Source organism: Macaca fascicularis, chromosome 13, assembly GCF_037993035.2.
Source record: "Macaca fascicularis isolate 582-1 chromosome 13, T2T-MFA8v1.1".
Lineage (NCBI taxonomy): Eukaryota > Metazoa > Chordata > Mammalia > Primates > Cercopithecidae > Macaca > Macaca fascicularis.
The window spans coordinates 98,231,498-98,250,329 of record NC_088387.1 but is presented as its reverse complement, the minus strand read 5'-3'; the positions used below and the strand labels follow the sequence as shown (position 1 = coordinate 98,250,329).

Here is an 18,832-nt window from a genome sequence, read left to right as displayed (position 1 = left end):
AAAAACAAAATAAAAATAAAATAAAATAAGGGTGACAGTGAGACAGCATTTAAAACTCCTAGACAGTCCCAAGTTGAGAATGTAGAATAGGAGCTCTGATACATTGCTGTTGGGACTGAAAGTGATATAACCATCTTGGAAAATAACTTGGTATTATCTCATCAAGGTGAACTTATACCTCGTGATCCAGCAATTCCATTTCTAGGTAAAAGACCCTAACGAGACTTTTCAAACACTTGGATCAGGAGGCATTTATGAGAATATTCAAAGCAGTATTGTTTATAACTTCAAAAATAAATCCAAGGAACAATCCAAATGTCCATGGCAGGAAAATGGATAAATTGTGGCAATTCAAAACAGTGAAAATAATATAACATGCACACAACAAGGATGAATCTTAGCACCAACGCTGAGAGAATAAAAAGTAAGTCACTGAAGACTATATATAATATACACCATTTGTATAAAGCTCAAAATAAGCAAAAATAAAAATCACATTGTTTCAGCCAATGTGTATATGTGGTTGTAAAACTCCTTTTATAAAGAAAGAAAAGGAATGAAGAACTGATAATTACAACAATCAGGATAGTTACGTCTGAGGCAAAGCTATGGAGATAGGAACAAGGAGGGACAGCAGCTTGAGTGGTTTCTGGTCATGTTCTGGTTCTTCAGTTAGGCCATGGGTGGTTCATTTTATTTATTTATTTATTTATATATATATATTTTTTTTTCTTTCTTTTTTTTTTTTTTTCTCGCTCTGTCGCCCAAGCTGGAGTGCAGTGGCACAATCTCGGCTCACTGCAACCTCTGCCTCCCGGGTTCACGTGATTCTCCTGCCTCAGCCTCCCAAGTACCTGGGATTACAGAGGCCTGCCACCACGCCTGGCTAATTTTTTGTATTTTCAGTAGAGACAGGGTTTCATCATGTTAGCCCAGGATGGTCTCAATCTCCTGACCTCATGATCCACCCGCCTCGGCCTCCAAAAGTGTTGGTATTACAGTCGTGAGCCACTGCGCCCGGCCTCATGTTATTATTTAAGCCTTCCTATACCTTATGTTACATATATATGTAATACATATCACATAATACCCATTCAGAATTTAGAAAAACTTGAATGCAAAATGAGATTTGTAAAAATATCTTTATGATAAATATTTTCAGTAGAACATTAAACAATACTTTGAGGAATTTAGCTCTTCTCTCCCTGCCTCCAAAGCCAGCAAATACGGGATCATTTTCTATTGTTCCAGTGACTGCGATAATAGCAGAGGCCAAGGAAACATCTCTTGTATGAGAGTTGTCATGGAATCAGATTTGTTGTAAAGAATCATTTATATTCTGGATTGTCCACCCGAAGAAGGAATACAGATAACATATGCATATATAACTTCAAGATTATTGCCAGTTCCTCTATAGCAGCAATAATCACAAAGAAAATACTACCAAAACATCCAAAACAGCCACAATAACCATTAGTGATTTTATTGAAGACTTATTCACAGTATTTTGACCTGAGAAATGGTGATTGTAACATACCCTTTTAGGCGCCTACATTATCTTAGTTAACAGTCCTGTAGTCCCCTCTTAGGCTTCAAGATAATTGTGATTTCATCACACCCCAGATACTTCCAAGCGGAGACCTCAGACTGTTCTCAGTCACCGCTCTCCCACAGCTGATTACAGACATCGCCTCTGCTTCCATTACCCCAGCAGCTGTCTAGTGCACTTGAACCACAAAATGGGCCCTCACTTCTTTCCTAACCCAGCTCCATCTTGGTAAACTGAAACAGACAGACAGGAGTCCCCAAGGGCACAAAACAGTTTCTTTCCAGATGATTTTAAAGGAAGGGGGAAAAAGGAAGCGTATATGCTAATGGAGCTTCTACAGCTGAAACAATTTATCTGCAGACGCCCAGCCATACACTGATCAATTTGTTATGCTGCCCTGACTGAAATCTGTGATTCCATCTGAAGGCAGTCAGAAGTAGTGTGTCCATCTGAAGGGGGTCAGGGCTCTTACCTGACTAAGCTGATACTTTAGCCCATAAATGAAACAAAATGGCACTTTTTAGAACTACCTCAGATTCAGTTAAATTTCCAACATCCTGAAATACTTTCTCTCCCAGATTCTCTGCTGGTCTCTAAGATTTGAAAGGAGAGAAAATAAAAATACCAAATTAAAGTGACAAGTTGACTAAGGGAGCTGACTACTGGGAGAAAAACAGGAAACTTGTATGATCCCAAAACTAGATTTAAAAAAAAAAAAAAAAAAGGTATTTCAGGGACACTCATGAGTGGCCACAGCACAGGATCCTGCAGTAGGACTTCCCTGGGCTCGACAGTGTGCTAGCAGCACCGGCACAATCTCAGTGGAGCCCAGAGGGGACAAATTCCCTTGAAATTTCATTCAAAATTTTCCCAGGGTCAGTTTTTAAGAGTACCTGGACCTTTGTCAGCCAGAATTTGTTAAGGAAGCAAGAGTGTTAGGTTTAAATTCTGGGAGGTCCAGGCAACATCAGAGCCACTTCCTGTTCCTGGGAGCAGAAGCCAGTGGGTTTCTGGTCCTCCTTTGAGCTCTGCTAATTCTTGCTGGTTTGAGGTTAATATGCTAGAGCACATGCCCCCCAGCTGACTCCTCACCCTCCTCTTGAAGCCCGGAAAAAGACCTATAACAATGCCGAGGTATCTTTGAAGTGCGCCTAAGACAGCTTCAACGCAGCTTTGGACAAGGGACACAAAGTCTCAGAGAAACCATAAAACAATCCATATGGCACCATAATATTGTTTTGTTCTGGGAATTCTGCCCTTAGTCAAAACCACACAGTCATGAATACATAAACACCACTTTCGGGGCCATCTAATAAAGACTGAGCTCTGCTACACAGCAGCGAGCCTCAGCCCAGGGGAAACGGGGGGAAACCAGGAGAGCCAACCATAGCAAGTGCTTCGCCTGAGTGCAGTGCGAGTCTCATTGGTGAGTGTCCACAGTGGCAAGCAGGCCTTGTTTGTAATGGTCTCATCTGAAGAACTACACAGCAAGGACACTGCAGATATCAGGCCATGCCATCTACATGGTTAGAACAGCCAGTGGTATCTAAACTGGGGGCAGCAAGGCCTGTAAAGACTTTAAGAGAAGAAACAGAATCTGGACTGCGGGAAAAAGAGTCTCTGAAGACATCTGACCTGGACAGGCTGCCATCTCTTATGATTATTTCCTGTGTGGCTGTGAAGGTTAACGGGATAAAGCCCTCATTATCAGCAGTGAGAAGAATCCAGTGACAATCTGCAAATAAAAATAAATACATAGGCAATTTAGTATATATTATTCTTATGATGAAACATACGACTACAGGCCGGGCGTGGTGGCTCAAGCCTGTAATCCCAGCGTTTTGGGAGGCCGAGACGGGCGGATCATGAGGTCAGGAGATCGAGATCATCCTGGCTAGCACGGTGAAACCCCCTCTCTACTAAAAAATACAAAAAACTAGCCGGGCGAGGTGGCGGGCACCTGTAGTCCCAGCTACTCGGGAGGCTGAGGCAGGAGAATGGCGTAAACCTGGGAGGCAGAGCTTGCAGTGAGCTGAGATTCGGCCACTGCACTCCAGCCTGGGCGACAGAGCAAGACTCCGTCTCAAAAAAAAAAAAAAGAAACAAAAAAGAAACATATGACTACAAATTTTTTTTTTCTGAGTGAAGGAATACAGTAGTTGATAATATTCAACTCAATCCTTATCAGATTTTACAGAGAATGGGGTATTAGGAAGACTGGGCATTACTTAGGGTCAGGTAGGGGAAAAAGGGGAAAAAAATGAAATGATACTTGATGTTCAATGTGGTGGCTACTGTTACAAGAATGAGGCATAAGAAAACAACCATGCGCCACATCTGATAAATCTGGCATGACTCAGTCCCTTGCCACTTAGGAGTATCCTTTGAACATCCATGTTTACTCCATGTTAGAATGACAACTCTTCAAAGAAATATTCTGCAGGCTGGGTGTGGTGGCTTACGCCTAGAATCCACCACTTTGGGAGGCCAAGGTGGGCAGATCTTGAGGTCAGGAGATCAAGACCATCCTGGCTAACATGGTGAAACCCCATCTCTACTCAAAATATAAAAAATTAGCAGGGCATGATGGCACGCACCTGTAGTCCCAGCTACCTGGGAGACTGAGGCAGGAGAACCACTTGAAACCAGGAGGCAGAGGTTGCAGTGAGCCAAGACCGTGCCACTGCACTCCAGCCTGGGTGACAGAGCGAGACTAGGTCTCAAAAAAAAAAAAAAAGAAAGAAATATTCTGCAATGCTGCTATGATCATTACATTTTAGTGCAATATAAATAAATACTGAGGCTTTCTGTTACTTTCTTGCAGTTGTTATACACTGCTTTGTAACTCTTTTCTAATTTTTTCATATATACATTTAACTTTTCCAGCTAGGCTGTAAGTTCCCTAAGGACAGGGTGTATATTTTCCATATGTTTTGGCACCTATACTAGGCCTGGGTATATAGTAGGCAATTAATAATACTTAAGGCTGGGTGTGGTGGCTTATGCCTGTAATCATAGCACTTTGGGAGGCCAAAGTGGGAGGATTACTTGAGGTCAGGAGTTCAAGACCAGCCTGGGCAACAGAGTGAGATCCCATTATCTACAAATTTTTTTTTTTTAAATTTGGCTGAGGCTGGGTGCGGTGGCTCACGTCTGTAATCCCAGCATTTTGAGAGGCCAAGGCGGGAAGATTGCCTTAGCTCAGGAATTAGAGACCAGCCTGGGCAACACAGTGAAACCCCGTCTCTACTAAAATACAAAAAATTAGCCAGGTGTGACGGCGTGTGCCTGTAGTCCCAGCTACTCAGGAGGCTAAGACAGGAGAACTGCTTGAACCCGGGAGGCGGAGGTCACAGTGAGCCGAGATTGCGCCACTGCACTCCAGCCTGGGTGACAGAGCAAGACTCCATCTCCAAAAAAAAGTAAAAAACAAAAAAAAAACTTGGCTGGGCATGGTGGTGAACACCTATAGTTCTCGCTAGGTAGGAGTCTGAGATGGGAGGATTGCTTGAGATCAGGAGTTCGCAGCTGCAGTGAGCTATGATCACACCACGGCACTCTGGCCTGGGCAACAGAGGAAGACCCTGTCTCAATAATAATAATAATAATAATAATAATAATAAATTACTTGTTAACTATCTAGAATTACTGAATGGTTGGTACCCCTCATTTTCATTACTGGCGTAGTTAAAATAGATGGTGGGGGAGGCAAGGATGTTAGGTAGGGTCAATTTCTGAACATGACCTACCATGCAGCATTTCAATGAGAGAAAGGCCAAAAGTCTGCTGAACTGTACTGAGCCTTAGTTTACCATCACAGAGAAGCACTGCTCTTTTTTCAACAACAGGACCTAGATAATAAGGTTTCTGCAAATAAAAAATAAAAGTTGTTAAACTGATTGCAGAAGTAATGGAGTTAACATTTCTTGAGAAAGGAATGTGTAAATACTTTTCAAAAAAAACTTATCTATTACCACTAATCAACTGGACTTCAGGTTTAAGGAGCTCTTTGCTACATTATTTAATACAACTAAAAAATCCAAACAAAATAGCCTTAATTTATTTTTCCTTTTGTTCTACTCTTTCCTCAGGGTTCTTCATCATTAGGAACTGGCTCTCCTAGAATACAACTAATAACACTAAAAGGATGATGGACAGCAGCCTGAGAGACACAATCTGACGGTGAGAACAGCTGCTTGGCTGTTTCAGATATAGCTTAGACACTTCATGGTTTACTAGGAAAAAAAATGCTGAGTGTCCTAAGTGGTAGAGTAGCGGAGGATTTACATAAAATAAACAAACTGTGGTCAAAATTCACACAGCTTAGAAAAAGCACTAATAAAAATAAATGATTTGTAAATTGTAAAGTCATTAAACATTGGCTGGGCACAGTGGCTCACCCCTTAGTCCCAAAAGTTTGGGAGGCTAAGATGGACAGATGATTTGAGCCCAGAAGTTCAAGACCAGTCAGGGAAACATGGCAAAACCATGTCTTTACAAAAAATAAAAAAGTTAGCCAGGCGTGGTGACACACGCTTGTAGTACCAGCTACTCAGGAGGCTGAGGTAGGAGACTCACCGGAACCCAGGAGGCAGAGGTTGCAGTGAGCTGAGAAGGCGCCACTGTACTCCAGGCTGGGTGACAGAGACAGACTCCATCTCAATAAATAAATAAATAAATAAATAAATAAACAAACAAACAAATAAATAAATATAAATAAAGGACAGTTTTATAAGTTATATGTCTAATTTATTTTGTTGTTAAGCACTTTGGGAGACCAAAGTATATGGATTGCTTGAGCCCAGGTGTTGGAGAGCAGCCTGGGCAACATGGCAAGACCCCATCTTGTAAAAAGAAAATAAATTATACGTCATTGTGATAGGATGAACCACTCAAAAAATATGTCCACTAATTTTTTTTAAATTATTATTATTATACTTTAAGTTCTAGGGTACATGTGCACAACGTGCAGGTTTGTTACATATGTATACCTATGCCATGTTGGTGTGCTGCACCCCACTAATATTTTTAAATGAAGTCATAGGAATAAACTGTAAAAGTCAAAAACAACAAATCGTTTATTTCACCTCTTATGAAATGTAACTTCTGAAATTACAGGGGAAACTATTTCTTGCTTTTGATTATTTTGTTTTTTTAACTTTTACTTTTCTCATTACAAAAGGAAGACATGATCAATTTTTTAAAAGTATAATAGGGCCAGGTGTGGTGGCTCATGCCTAATCCCAGCACTTTGGGAGGCCAAAGCCGGTGGATCACTTGAGGTCAGGAGTTTGAGACCAGCCTGGCCAACATGGTGAAACCTCGTCTCTACTATAAATACAAAAATTAGCTGAGTGTAGATGTGCACACCTGTAATCCCAGCTACCTGGGTGGCTGAGGCACGAGAATTGCTTGAACCCAGGAGGCGGACGTTGCAGTGAGCCAAGATCACGCCACTGCACTCCAGCCTGGGTGACAAAGGGAGGCTGTATCTAAAAATAAATAAAATAAAATAAAAGTATAACAGAAAAATATAATGCAGACAGTAAAGTCCCCACAATTCTATCCTCCAGAGATAACTACTGACAACAGCTTAGTTGGATTACATCATTATAAACTAAAAAACTGAGGAATTGAAAGGGCAAGAAAACTTTTTTTTTTTTTTTTTTTTGAGACATAACCTTGCTCTGTTTCCCAGGCTGGAGTGCAGTGGCATGATTACAGCTCACTGCAGCCTCAACCTCCTCAGCTTAGGTGATCCTCACACCTCAGCCTCCCAAGCAACTGGGAATATGGGTGGGTGCCATCATGGCTGGCTAATTTTTTTATTTTTTGGAAGAGACGGGGTTTTGCCATGTTGCCCAGGCTGGTCTCGAACTCCTGGACTCAAGTGATCTACCCATCTTGGCCTCCCAAAGTTCTGGGGTTACAGGTTGAAGCCACTGTGCCTGACCAAACATGGTTGTTTTAACCTTAGTTTTTAAAAATACAAAATTTTACATTTATAAATGTTTTAAAAATGAAAGATATATTATTGTTTGCAAGTAACATAGCCTATTTAAAGAAAAATTTTAAAATAATATATTTTTAAAATAAATTTAAAGTTTTTTTATTAGATACAGAAAAAATATGGAAATATTTACATCTAACATCTAATAAAATATCTAACTATATCTGTGATTTTCTCTAAAGGTTGGATTATGGAAAATTTTTACTTTCTGTAATGGTTAAATTTTTTTCTTCAACAAGTATATATTACTTTTGTAATTAGGAAAAAAAAATACTATGCAGCTGTGGAAAAAAAGATGAAAAAAGAGCTCTGTGTGCTGATATGAAGAGCTCTTTAGGACATACTATTAAATGGAAAATGAAAAGGTGTATATATCACCTTCCCTTTTGTGTAACAAAAGGGGAAATAAAAATACATAATTAGGCCGGGCGCGGTGGCTCAAGCCTGTAATCCCAGCACTTTGGGAGGCCAGGACGGGCGGATCACGAGGTCAGGAGATTGAGACCATCCTGGCTAATACGGTGAAACCCCATCTCTACTAAAAATACAAAAAATTAGCGGGGCGTGGTGGCGGGCACCTATAGTCCCAGCTACTTGGGAGGCTGAGGCAGGAGAATGGCGTGAACCTGGGAGGCGGAGCTTACAGTGATCCGAGATTGCGCCACTGCACTCCAGCCTGGGTGACAGACAGAGTGAGACTCTGCCTCAAAAAAAAAAAAAAAAAAAAAAAACCATAACTAAAGTCTCCTAGTATCTGCATAAAGAAATAAAAATAAAAATGGTTACCTAAAGGAGGAAAGGAGAACAGGCTGAGGAAACATGGGGTAGGAGTAAGAGTTCTTAGTATACAGTTTTTATTAAAATAGTTTTGCTTTTTAAACCAAATAAATGAATTACCTATTAAAAAAAGATAGAAGAAAAAAAATTCTTTAAAAAGTCATAGTAGGAAAGAAATCCAAACCAGTTATCACATTTATAAATAAAATAATTTTTTAAAAAATCAAAACTACGCTGGGTGCAGTGGCTCACACCTGTAATCCCAGCGCTTTGGGAGGCTGAGGCAGGAGGACTGCTTGAGCCCAGGGCTTCCAACCAGCCTGGGCAACATAGCAAGACCTTGTCTCTATAGTTTAAAAAAAAAAAAAAAGTAAAAAAAAAGTTTTTTAATTAAAAAAAAAGTAAAACTCTATTACTGAAAACTTCATGTAGTTAATGTGGCAAAAATCCTCTTCAAAAAAACGTAGGGTTGGGGCCACATGCAGTGGCACACACCTGTAATCCCAGCACTTTTGGAGGCTGAGGCAAGACGATCACTTAAGCCTAGGAGGTCACGATCAGCCTAGACAACATAGCAAGATCCTGTCTCTGCTTAAAAAAAAAAAAAAAAAAAAAAATTAGCCAACTGTGGTGGCATGTGCCTGTGGTCTCAGCTGCTCAGGAGGCTGAAGCAGAGGGATCACTGATCAGATTGGTGACATATGAGGAAAAGGACAGCCTTATACATAGCTGGTAGGCGTGTGATGATGCATTGTTAAGTAAAAATCTTTGACAGGCAATCTGGCAATTCTATTAAAAGTAGAAACACATATACTCTTCAAATTTGCATTTCTACTTCTGGGAACAAATCCAACAGAAATAAAGGTACTAACACGAATGGATACATATAAGAGTACTACTGTAGCATTATTTGGAGTAGCTAAAAACTAAAAACAAAGTGAATGTCAATCGACAAGGGAATGGCTAAATAAAGAGCATACTCTCATTAAGAAGTGAAGAGTGGGCCGGGCGCGGTGGCTCAAGCCTGTAATCCCAGCACTTTGGGAGGCCGAGACGGGCAGATCGCGAGGTCAGGAGATCAAGACCATCCTGGCTAACACGGTGAAACCCCGTCTCTACTGAAAAACACGAAAAACTAGCCGGGCGAGGTGGCGGGCGCCTGTAGTCCCAGCTACTCGGGAGGCTGAGGCAGGAGAATGGTGTAAACCCGGGAGGCGGAGCTTGCAGTGAGCTGAGATCCAGTCACTGCACTCCAGCCTGGGTGGCAGAGCGAGACTCCGTCTCAAAAAAAAAAAAGAAGTGAAGAGTGCATATCACCCCATTTTTGTAAAAACAATGACAAACCACTCCCACATACCTATACATCTATGTACACAAAGACCTGTGTTAGATCATATAAGCATGAAGAAAGTCACGAAAGGATCCATGTTAAGCTGCTGGTTACAGCAGATTAAGGGGAAGATGGGGCAAGGCCATACTTTATAAAGCAGGAAAGTGTCCATGATAAAAATATGTATAATATGATCCCATTTGTATAATGTTTGGATATGCATGCATAAAGAAATGCATCAAAACATTTTAAATGAACATAACCTTTTCCTTTTTTTTTTTTTTGAGATGGAGTCTCTGTTGCCCAGGATGGAGTGCAGTGGCGCAGTCTCGGCTCACTGAAACCTCTCCCTCCCGGGCTCAAGTGATTCTCCTGCCTCAGCCTCCCGAGTAGCTGGGATTACAGGCGTCCATCATCATGCCCGGCTACTTTTTATATATTTTTTAGAGACAGGGTTTCACCACGTTGGTCAGGCTGGTCTCGAACTCCTGACCTCAGGTGATCCACTTGCCTCAGCTTCCCAAAGTGCTGGGATTACAGGCGTGAATCATGGCGCCCGGCAACATAACCTTTTTTATAAGTGGAGAAGTATCTCTATTATATAAAGAAAACGTTGTCACAATGAATTAACATGATTAATTTTTTTTCTAAATATAAAGAATTATTGCAGACATTTATTTTTCCACACCATGTACCTGGTAAAATCATGATGTAGACTGATATGTGTGCCTATCTGGTTGGCAGGCTAAAAACCAACCAACCTGCAAAGGTGTACCAACTTGCCTGTAACAACATGCCCAGCTTAGTGAAGTTCAGTTAGAGCACCATCTTCCTCATCAATACGTTTCTTGCAGTACTCACCGGCTACAGGAGCTTTATGTATAGTGGTAGTTCCTCAAAGGAGAATTTACCTGGTAAATGATGTGAACGTAAGGAAGATCTTGAGAGAGTGGATACACTGAAGAGGATTTCCTCCCATTATGCAGACAGTTTGTGAGTTCAGAAAAACAACGCTGCATTTCAACCAGGTTCCTAGATAAAATTTCCACTTCCTTAGACAGCTTGTAAGTTTCCTTTTCACTTTGTAAGCTCTTTCTTTGAGGCAAATGAGGAGGCTCCAGTGTGCTGGTGTGGTCTGGTGTGCTGCTGTGTCTGGGCAGCGATGCTGGCTGGGTAACAGGCTCAGCATCTAGGGCTATGGAGTCATCACAGATACTAGACAGAGGACTCTGGATTTCTTTAATAAGTGTTCTTCCAGGCCTTCCAGTCTGACTACTGGTATTAGCTGTCAGCAACAGCCCTTTGTTTTGGTGACAAAAATCTGGGGAAAGACTTTCAATTAACTTTTTTCTATTTGCTTTATTTAATGGAGCACTGAAAGTAGAGTAGGTAGTATGGCTTTCACTTGATGTTATTGAAGGTTCTTCTTCCAACATTACTTCTCTAACAATCAAGCTAATCGCATACTGATCAGACTTTGAAGAAGGAAGAAACGTTGTATCAGTGAGTTTTTGTTTTCCTACCAAAATTAGTAATAGTTTGTCTGTCAAGAAACATATCCCTTTTGGTCTTTCAGTGTTCTCTAATCGAATTTGCTGGATGTTTGGGACTGAAGATGGAATGAGAGAGTAGATCAAAATTATATTACAAGTGTTGGAAGCCACTGCCACTACATGTGCTTTAAGATTAAATGCTATCAGATCAGGAACCAGAATGCCTGGAATAGTGACTTTTCTTGTCATGGTAACTGCTTTCTTAAAAGTCACAAGAACCAAATGTGAAGAATCTTGGCCAGTTCCTGTCAAGTAGTCCTTTTTTCTTAGACAAATAAGAGAATTACCCTCAGACTTATGTTGACTGAAATGTATGTGAGTTAGATCCAGAGGTTCTAAATAGGAAGAAGAAACTGATACTTCAGAATCTTTTTCAGAATCAGTTGCCTCTTTATCAATAGAGGGTACTTCACCAATAACTGGTAAAGCATACAGAGTCGTGTCTTTACTGTTGGGTGGGACATTAAAGGTTTCAGATGCATTTAAGCCACAGATCTTATCCAGTGGAAGCTCAGTGGCTATAGCAACCTGTGAGTCCACAGTTGCCGTGATGGAGCAGACGTGGCTGTCCACATCAAACACCAGGCAGGAGGAGCACCTGTGAAGAGTCTTCTGAGCACTGTCCCAAATATAAGAATGCAGGCTGCTGCCTACTGCCACCACCAGCCTCAGGCCATCCTGGGTCCAACATGCACAGTGAATGCGGTCCTGGGTGTTGATATCTGCCTTTACCTGGGAATTGTCAGAGTGCACATTAGGGAAAATGGAGACATCCTGAGCAGTCAACACAGTCAGAATAGCACATTTTGGGTGCCACACACAGCCCTGGGGAAGGATAGGTAGTGATCCTCTAATCTCACAAGTCTGAGACGTCAGCCATCTGCTTGACTCCGTAGGGCTGGGACACAGCTGCCACACAGTGACACGCTTCTCCTGCTGGACCGCGAGTAGAACAGGTGTGTCATCTGCAACGGGTGGGGCCCAGGACAACCCACAGACACATTCAAATTGTCCAATGACTTTGGAGTCCCCAAACTTGACCTCTCCATTGTGAAGCTGTAAATTAGTTAGGACAACTTGATTCCCATCAGTCCAGGCAAGGCCATGGATCAGGTGCACTGCTTGATGCAATGCGTTCAGTCCAGTCCTGAGTAGTTTTCCTTTTCCCAGCTCCATCCTTTTGATAAAGGTTACCTGAAATGATTAAGAAGGAAAGTTACACCACGAGAAATCTAGACAAATCTAGAATGCAGGACATTTTGTAAGACAACTGTCTTAGCCCCTTCTCAGGTTAATAATGTGGAGAGACAAAAGGACGGGGGAGTATTGTAAATTAAGAGACTACTGAGCTGTAACAGGCGAATGCAATGTATATACTTTGGATCTTGAAGAAATAAAATCTTCTACCTAATGAAGACTTTTAGAACTGGGGAAATCTGAGTATGGAATGGGTATCAGAAAATATTGTAGAGTTATTAATTTTCTTAAGTCTGAACATGGTATTGTGGTTATGCAAGACAAGGTCCTTATTAAAATATACATGTTGAAGTACTTGGGGTAAAATGTCATGATGCCTACAATGTGCTTTCAAATGGTTTGACAAAAAAAAAACCCAAATTTTCTATAGACATACAGAAAGAAAACAAATACAGCAAAATGTTAATAATTGTTGAGTCTAGATTGAGGCTATGTTAGTATTTATGCTACTTTCAACTTTTAAGTTAGAAAACTTTCCAATTAAAAATTTGAGAAAAGTCTCCTCCATCATCTAATTCTATTCATCCTTTTACTGCCAAATCAATGAATAACTGATATGCACATCTCTGACTTTATTAGCACTTATTTCAAATCCTTCCAAAGTGGCTTTTATCTCTCTACTGAAATGACACTCAAAAATCACTGTTTCTACTTTATCACATTCAACAGCACTTAATAATTTTCAGAACATTTTCACACTCCCTATTGCATTTTATCTTACAACAATCCTTTACAATAATGTAAAGTAGGTTTGGCAAGTATTATCCTCATTTTTTCACCCTGAATGTTTTTCCCCCAGGCATCTGAATCACTAAAGAAATACATGCTTAGGGCTGGGAGTGGCAGCTCACGCCTACAATCCCAGCACTTTGGGAAGCTGAGGCAGGAGGATCACCTGAGGTTGGGAGTTTGAGACCAGCCTGACCAACATGCAGAAACCCCCGTCTCTACTAAACATACAAAATTAGCCGGGTGTGGTGGCGCGTGCCTGTACTCCCAGCTACTCAGGAGGCTGAGGCAGGAGAATCGTTTGAACATGGGAGGCAGAGGCTGCAGGGAGCTGAGATCGTGCCATTGCACTCCAGCCTGGGCAACATCAGAGAAACTCCACCTCAAAAAAAAGAAAAAAAGAAAAGAAAAAAAGAGAGAAGTACATGCTTAGGCTAGGCACGGTGGCTCACGCCTGTAATCCCAGCACTTTAGGAGGCCGAGGCGGGTGGATCACCTGAGGTCAGGAGTTTGAGACCAGCCTGGCCAACATGGTGTAACCCTGTCTCTAATAATAATACAAAAATTGGCCGGGCGTGGTGGTGCATACCTGTTATCCCAGCTACTTGTGAGGCTGAGGCAGGAGAATCACTTGAACCCAGCAGGTGGAGGCTGCATGCAGTGAGCCAAGATTGCCCCACTGCACTTCAGCCTGGGTGACAGGAGCAAAACTCTATCTCCAAAAAAAATTTAAAAACTGTTCCCTCCTACTCTGCGCTGGCCCCTCTTTAGCCCCTCCTCTCCCCCATTTCAAGGCCTTGATAAAAGCATCATTAACAATTTGGTGTGAAGCCTCTGAAAATGTTAAAGAAAGACACAAAGATATATAGGATTTTACATGTTATGGCTTTTCTTTTAAATAAAAAATGGGGTGGCCACGCATGGTGGTTCATGCCTGTAGTCCCAGCACTTTGGGAGGCCGAGGCGGGCAGATCACCCGAGGTCTGGAGCTCGAGACCAGCCTGGCCAACATTGTGAAACTCTATCTCTATTAAAAATACAAAAATTAGTTGGGCTCGGTGGCAGGTGCCTGTAATCCCAGCTACTCAGGAGGCTGAGGCTGGAGAATTGCTTGAACCCGGAAGGCGGGAGGCTGCAGTGAGCTGAGATCGCACCATTGCACTCCAGCCTGGGCAACGAAAGTGAAACTCTGTCTCAAAAAAAAAAAAAAAAAAGATACATATAGTCAGTAGACAGAATAAGGCACATTAAATTATATTTTGAAATCCTATCAATCAGTGGATACATAAATACATAATAATGGATATAAGAATAAAATGTTGCAATAATAAACACAGAGTGAGAAAGACTAATTTTAGTATAAAGGCTGGGCATGGGGGCTCACACCTGTAATCCCAGCACTTTGGGAGCCTGAGCAGGGCAGATCACCTGAGGTCAGGAGATCAAGACCAATCTGATCAACATGGAGAAACCCCATCTCTACTATAAATACAAAAAATTGGCCTGGTGCGGTGGCTCATGCCTGTAATCCCAGCACTTTGGGAGGCCGAGGTGGGCAGATCACAAGGTCAGGAGATCGAGACCATCCTGGCTATTATGGTGAAACCCTATCTCTACTAAAAATAAAAAAATTAGCCGGGCATGGTGGTAGGCACCTGTAGTCCCAGCTACTAGGGAGGCTGAGGCAGGAGAATGGCGTGAACCTGGGAGGCGGAGCTTGCAGTGAGTGGAGATGGAGGCACTGCACTCCAGCCTGGGTGACAGAGTGAGACTCTGTCTCAAAAAGAAAAAAAAAAACTAGCTGGGCATGGTAGTGCATGCCTGTAATCCAAGCTACTTGGGAGGCTGAGACAGGATAATCACATGAACCCGGGAGGCAGGGGTTGCAGTGAGCCGAGATCGTACCATGGCACTCCAGCCTGGGCAACAAGAGTGAAACCCTGTCTCAAAACAAAAAAAAAAAAATTTCAGTATTAAAAAAATTACTGGGCCGGGCGCAGTGGCTCAAGCCTGTAATCCCAGCACTTTGGGAGGCCGAGACGGGCGGATCATGAGGTCAGGAGATCGAGACCATCCTGGCTAACACAGTGAAACCCCGTCTCTACTAAAAAAACACAAAAAACTAGCCAGGCGAGGTGGCGGGCACCTGTAGTCCCAGCTACTCGGGAGGCTGAGGCAGGAGAATGGTGTAAACCCGGGAGGCGGAGCTTGCAGTGAGCTGAGATCCGGCCACTGCACCCCAGCCTGGGCGACAGAGCGAGACTCCATCTCAAAAAAAAAAAAAAAAAATTACTGGGCCAGGTAGCTCATGTCTTTAATCCCAGCACTTTGGGAGGCAAAGGCAGGTGGATAACCTGAGGTGAGGAGTTTGAGACCAGCCTAGCCAACATGGCGAAACCTCGTTTCTACTAAAAATACAAAAAATTAGCCAGGAGTGATGGCACACTCTTGTAATCCCAGCTACTTGGGAGGCTGAGACATGAGAATTCCTTGAACCCGGGAGGCGGATGTTACAGTAAGCCAAGATGGCACCACTGCACTGTAGCCTGGACGACAGAGTGGGACTCGAAACAAAACTAAACAAAATGACCATTGGCCAGGCACAGTGGCTCATGCCTGTAATCCCAACACTTTAGGAGGCCAAGGCAGAAGGATCACTTGAGCCCTGGAGTTCGAGATGAGAGACCAGCCTGGACAACACAGCAAGATACTGTCCCTACTTAAAACAAAACACCCCACAACAATCTACAAACATATATAAAGTGATGTAGTGCAGTGGTATGATCTAGTGCTGTAGTGCAGTGGTATGATCTAGGCTCACTGCAACTTCTACTTCCTGGGTTCAAGTGACTCTTGTGCCTCAGCCTCCCAAGGAACTGGGATAGGCGCCCAACACCACGCCTTATTAGTTATCAAAGAACTGTGTAAACTGACAGTACTCATTTTTTTCACCACTCATTCTCTTCTAATATACTTAAAATGAATTCCATTCCAATCTCTTCTCCAAAACACCTCTCACCAGGCCACCAGTGCTTCCCTGTCACTGAATCTAAATGACATTTTTCAGCCTTGTTTTACTAAGTGTCAAAGGCAGAACTTGAGAAGTTGTCTTCAGACTCTAAATCCAAAGAAATGTATTCTCTACCAAGCTGGTGATTTGCTCATCTGTAAATTATTTCTCATATCTCCTTGCTAGCTTTGTCCTTGCTCTTAGGATCTTTTACTTTTTTTTTTTTTTTTTAAAAAGGTCTATTATGCTTTTATATATAATGTCAGATTAAGTGGTTCTGCAGCGGCTTGCTAAATGGAGAAAAAAGTCCTGTCATTACTAACGAAGAACACTGTGATCTCTATCCCACTGGTCTTATGAAAGATAATAAATGTTTTCCCCCTAATATCTACTTATGTACTTTAAAAAGACTTCTATTGATAAATAATGCATGATACACTTTCATGGGCAGAGAAAATTCCTAATGGGCCAATTACATCCAAGTCAATTTATATATTTTAGGATACCAAGTTCAGTCTAATGTCAATGAGGGTGTGTGTGGCCAGGGTAGCACAAGACAAGGATTTGGGAATAAGAGAAAAACAAACATGGGAATAAGTTTACTGAGGTTATTTTTTGGGGGGTAGGGGCATGGAGTCTTGCTCCGTCACCCAGGCTGTAGTGCAGTGGTATGATCTAGGCTCACTGCAACTTCTACTTGCTGGGTTCAAGTGACTCTTGTGCCTCAGCCTCCCAAGGAACTGGGATAGGCGCCCAACACCACGCCCAGCTAATTTTTATATTTTTAGTAGAGGCCAGGCTGAAACTCCTGACCTCAAGTGATCCTCCTGCCTTGGCTTCCCAAAGTGCTAGGATTACAGGCGTGAGCCACTGTAGAGGCCAGTTTACTGAGGTTTTTAGAAGAATGAATTTTAATATTGTCATCTTCAGTAACAAGAAGAAATGTGGCACATTTTTCTCAAAAATGCAATAATTACAAAAATCTGCTCCATTCCTTTCTACTCCTGTGTTAGCCCAGGTTCTGACTTCTCCCTTTTTATTAGGGTAAAACAAGGAGAGGTTCCCTTGATACCAGTCTCTACTTTCCAAATGAGCCTGCATACTATGTGTTGTTGGGTAGAATTATCTTTAAAAAAAAAAAAAAAAAAAAAAAAGCACAGCTGTGATCATTTTGCTCTTCTGCATAAACACCCTTGATGAATCCCCACATTTACAGTACATATAAAAAAGCCTCGAAATGTCTTAACAAGGCATTTAAAGTCTTATATTATCAGATATTGATATATCTTTCTAAGTTTATTCTCTGATCATAAAGGGCATACTGGGGAATTTGGAATCTTGGGGGAACCAGCATATATTCGAGTGACAATATGCAGAATGGACCTGAGAAGGAAGAAAGTTGACAAGTAATTTGAATGCCACAAAGTGAAAGTGAAGCAAGTTTGCAACTATTTCAGTAGAGAAAGAAGGCCATTATTCAGGAGATGCTTCTAAGGCAGATGGAACAGACAGTGATATCAGATAGAATATAAGTAGTGAGGAAGAAAACAGAATTAAGGATAACACCCAGATTTTTAGCTTGAGAAACTGCTGAACCATTAACCAGAGCATGTTGCAAAGGCAAGGAAGGCAGGGCAGGCTGGGTGCGATGCCTCATGCCTGTAATCTCAGCACTTTGGGAGGCTGAGGCAGGCAGATCACCTGAGGTCAGGAGTTTGAGACCAGCCTTGCCAACATGGTGAAACCCTGTCTCTACTAAAAATACAGTATTAGCTGGGGGTGGTGGTACGTGCCTGTAGTTCCAGCTACTTGGGAGGCTGCAGCAGGAGAATCGCTTGAACCTAGGAGGCGGAGGTTGCAGTGAGCCAAGATCGCACCACTGCACTCCAGCCTGGGTGACAGAGCAAGACTCCATCTCAAAAAAAAAAAAGAAAAAAAGAAAGAAAGAAAGAGAAAGGAAGGGCAGGGCAGGACAGGCACAGTGGCTAACACTTGTAATTCCAGCACTTTGGTAAGAGTATCACTTGATGCCAGGATTTCAAGACCAGCCTAGGCAACACAGGGAGACTCCAATTCTACAGAAAAATTTTTTAAAATGAGGTGGGTGCTCACTTTGGCAGCACATATACTAAAATTGAAATGATACAGAGAGTAGCATGGTCGCTGCACAGGGATGACTTGCAAATTTGTGAAGTGTTCCATAAAAAAGAAAAAGAAAAAAAGAATAAAAATAAAAATTAGCTGGGTGCAGCGTCACACACCTGCAGTCCTAGTTATTCTGGAGGCTGAGAGGATTTGAGCTCAGGAGTTCAAGGCAGTAAGCTATGATCACACCACTGCACTCCAGCCTGGGTGACAGAGTGAAACCCTGCTGGGGGGGGAGTGGGCGGGGGCAGTAGGGGAGGAACGTGTGTAGTATGTGACCAATTGAAATTAACATGTGCTTCATGTAAGATGTCTACATGGTACCAATGTACCTTAGGCAGTCAGAGGTAAGGATCTGGAAATCACTGACTCAGGGTTAACAATTAAAAGTCAAGGTGGTGGAGAACCTCACTGTTAAAGATCAGAGGGCCAGGAGGACCAAGGTTTAAATGACCTTCACGCATTCCCCAAC

At 42.2% G+C, this 18,832-nt stretch overlaps 1 protein-coding gene and 1 non-coding gene across 4 annotated transcripts in view; one reads left to right on the top strand and one right to left on the bottom strand.

Annotated features, from left to right (window-relative positions):
* Nucleotides 1–1,467: 1,467 nt before the first annotated feature.
* WDCP (WD repeat and coiled coil containing) overlaps nucleotides 1,468–18,832 on the bottom strand; it is a 21,386-nt gene continuing 4,021 nt past the window's right edge. For 2 of the 3 annotated variants that reach the window (XM_065527665.1, XM_005576444.4), the window contains exons 2-4: nucleotides 10,578–12,413; nucleotides 5,299–5,416; nucleotides 1,468–3,284 (exon numbers count right to left, since the gene is read on the bottom strand). In XM_065527665.1, the coding sequence (XP_065383737.1) occupies nucleotides 3,055–3,284; nucleotides 5,299–5,416; nucleotides 10,578–12,395 (2,166 nt within the window). In that variant the 5' untranslated portion in view covers nucleotides 12,396–12,413 and the 3' untranslated portion in view covers nucleotides 1,468–3,054. The remainder of the gene's footprint in view (nucleotides 3,285–5,298; nucleotides 5,417–10,577; nucleotides 12,414–18,832) is intronic. The other variant, XM_005576445.4, reaches the window with a different exon arrangement.
* LOC123568463 (U6 spliceosomal RNA) lies at nucleotides 18,320–18,423 on the top strand. Its single transcript, XR_006691841.2, has one exon. It is a non-coding gene; the product is annotated as a U6 spliceosomal RNA (small nuclear RNA).